Source organism: Corvus brachyrhynchos, unplaced genomic scaffold (assembly GCF_000691975.1).
Source record: "Corvus brachyrhynchos isolate BGI_N302 unplaced genomic scaffold, ASM69197v1 scaffold802, whole genome shotgun sequence".
NCBI classification, from domain to species: Eukaryota; Metazoa; Chordata; class Aves; order Passeriformes; family Corvidae; genus Corvus; species Corvus brachyrhynchos.
In genome coordinates this window covers 76,008-78,868 of record NW_008236648.1, presented here as the reverse complement: position 1 = coordinate 78,868, position 2,861 = coordinate 76,008, and the positions used below count along the sequence as shown (strand labels likewise).

Below are 2,861 nucleotides of genomic sequence, written 5' to 3'. Positions count from 1 at the left end.
CTTTCCCTGGTCTGTTTTCCTCTCTCCCTCCCCTTCCCTCTGGGGTGGGTGGAGTTGAAAATTGGATGCACAAAAGGCAAAGATCACAGGTTGAGATAAGAAAACAAAGAGTACGGGCAACAGTATTAATAACAAAAGGTAAAAGAAAAAGAAACTATTTACAGAAGGCACACATACAGACAGCTGCCCCTGCCATGTTTTCTCCATCAGAAGGAACCCCTTCTCCCCAGCATAGAGGGTCCCTTTCTCCCCTCTCCCATGCCCAGCAATGACTGAGGTGGTACAGAATAACATCCAGGCCTTAGCCACACCCCCTTCCAGCTACTTCAAAAAATCAACTGTCCTGGCTGAAACCAGGATATCAACGAAAACAAAACGTTGCTCTAGTCAAGCTAATCAAAGAAAAGGCATACAAAAAATATTTCTGATTAAGCATTACGTCATTCAAGCATCACATAAAATCATCTCAGCACTGCACTTTAATGAATACACCCAGTCATTGCCAATAGAAATTAAAACTGGTTATAAGACCCACAACAATCTCCTAACTTCTAACACCTCATTTTGCCAATTCTGAGCTGTACAGAACACATACTTTTCCATGCTTCCCCCATGCTTGTGTACGAAATGACTCCACATACTGCCAAGAATGCAAACAGGAAGAGAATGACACTCCGCTGGAGTCGGGACAGCTGCTTCCATTTCTTTAGGAGAGAAGTGAAAGAAAGAACATTTAGCATGACATTAAGAGCCTACTTGGTTAAAAATAAATTCTTATTGGTTCATTCAGATTAAAATTCACAAAATCACGTAGGTTTAATTCTACTCTGTTTCCAACTGCATATATGCATTGCTTAATTTCTTTGATGACAGAGAAAATAGAAATCCAACCGGCCAGCACAAGGCACAACAAACTCACAGAAACATAAGAGCCACTTAATGCAAGAACCTCAGAACCTGCCAAGTGCCAAGACTCCCAGAAAGCTTTAACTACAGCTGACTCTGATCACAACCTCCACTGGCTGACCTGAGCACCTGCCCAGGTATCAACTGGGAAATCAGCCAAAAGCCTCTTTCCTCCTGGCTGGGGAGGGACTGCAGAGTGCACACGCAAAATTAGAAGAAAATGGTAAGAAAACTAAAAATGTTACTGCAGCAAAGAAGAAAAGCTCAAAACAAGCTGAGCACCAATCACTGGACAGGCTGTGGGTTTGATCCTCATATGGGCCGTTTGCTTAAAGAGTGGGCCCCTTCCAACTGAGGATATTCTGTGAATCTGTGAAAGAGAAGTCAGGCATCCTGGCTCTGACAAGCATGGGAACTGTCACACAGAACAAGTTCTGCACCACAAAAAAAAGTCACCAACCTGCAGCAATGTGAAAATGAAGTAAAACACCAACACAGCAAACAAGACAAACCCACAATCTTTTTGAGTTTAGTCCTGGCCAAAAATGTATTGTTAACACTAAAGTATATGCAACAATCACTGAAAATTTGACAGCAAATGCTACATTAACCTGGAAGAGGCCAATGTACATTAGCCTCCATTTACAGAGAGAGAAGCTGGAGTTAAACATTAAGTGCTAAATTGTCACTGCTACTTTTCCAACAGTCCTCCTGAAATTCACTAATTCTGGTTTTGGTATAACTTCATAGCCAATGCTACGCTTGGGAACAACCCTTCCCACAAACCACACAGCACTTCCCATAGTCCTCATCATCTTAGCAACAGCCAGAGGCCGGGAATGTCTCAGGGCAGACCTGTCAATGTGCTCACACTGTGAGTCCCACAGCACACAGCTTCCTGCCTTCCACCTGTGCTGTTGGCTGTACAGGAACACTGTACACCCTTCTCTGTGCACACTGCAAGATGCTGGTCGCACTGTGTCATCTTCAGTTCTACCTGCATGGCAAACTGTATGACCCTCTCCCCGTTGCAGAAAGATGCTTGAAATCCAGCAGCCCTGTGGTTCATCAGGGTAGGATGGGAAAAGAAGCTTTAACTGTGGCGTCTTGGAACGCGTAGGAATGAGGCACAAGAACACACGAGGGCATTCATCACCATCTCACTGTTTTTTCGCTCACAAAGAATAAGAATACAATGAAGGGCGATGAGTCAGGCCCATATTTCTCTAGCTGGTAATACAAAGAGAATTTTGAGACTGTGTCCCTAAACAGGCTCTTCATACACTTCATCTGATGACCTGTAAAGCCTCTGTAGGTGACTATACATCATCTCCTATCTGTAACAAGGGTTATCTTGTCCATTTGACTCATTCTTTCCCACAGAACACTCTCCAGCCCAAAACTCTCCACATGAAGCTGCCTGCCCACTCCACCCACAAGCAGACAAGGTCACTTCCCAGAGCTCTGCCAGAGGACCCCTCTCCTCACACTCAGCTTTTCTACTGAAAGCAAAACTGTTCCCTGTACTCTACTAGGGCAGAAGACAGGACTCTCCCCTTCAGCCTTAGTACGGGGAACAAGGGCACAGAGACCAAATCTCACTCCCCTCATTCCTGTCCAGGGAGCACAGCGTTGCCCCTCAAATGTCCACTAGCAGAGGGCAGCATTTTACCGTATGCCACCGTCCCAGCTTTGTTCGTGAAAATTAAGACATGACGTGGAGATCCGTCAGCCAGCCCGCGCCCTACCCACCCGTACCCCGCGGAGATCTGCCCCGCGAGCACTCCGAGAGCAAAGCCCAGCGCGGGGCCGCCCCAGCGCCCAGGGCCCGCAGTCATGGCTTCAGCCCGACTCGGAACTGGGGGACCACGCCAGGTCCCCCATGACAGTCCAGCTACACCTAAGCCCAGGGACACTCCTGACCGCCCGGCCCAACAGCCCTCCCCCATAGCCAG

General features: G+C 47.0%; 1 protein-coding gene across 2 annotated transcripts in view; it reads right to left on the bottom strand.

The window, feature by feature from the left end:
• MAN1B1 (mannosidase alpha class 1B member 1) overlaps window positions 1-2,861 on the bottom strand; it is a 32,187-nt gene that overhangs the window by 15,931 nt on the left and 13,395 nt on the right. For both annotated transcript variants that reach the window (XM_017726763.1, XM_017726765.1), the window contains exon 8: window positions 596-704. In XM_017726763.1, the coding sequence (XP_017582252.1) occupies window positions 596-704 (109 nt within the window). The remainder of the gene's footprint in view (window positions 1-595; window positions 705-2,861) is intronic.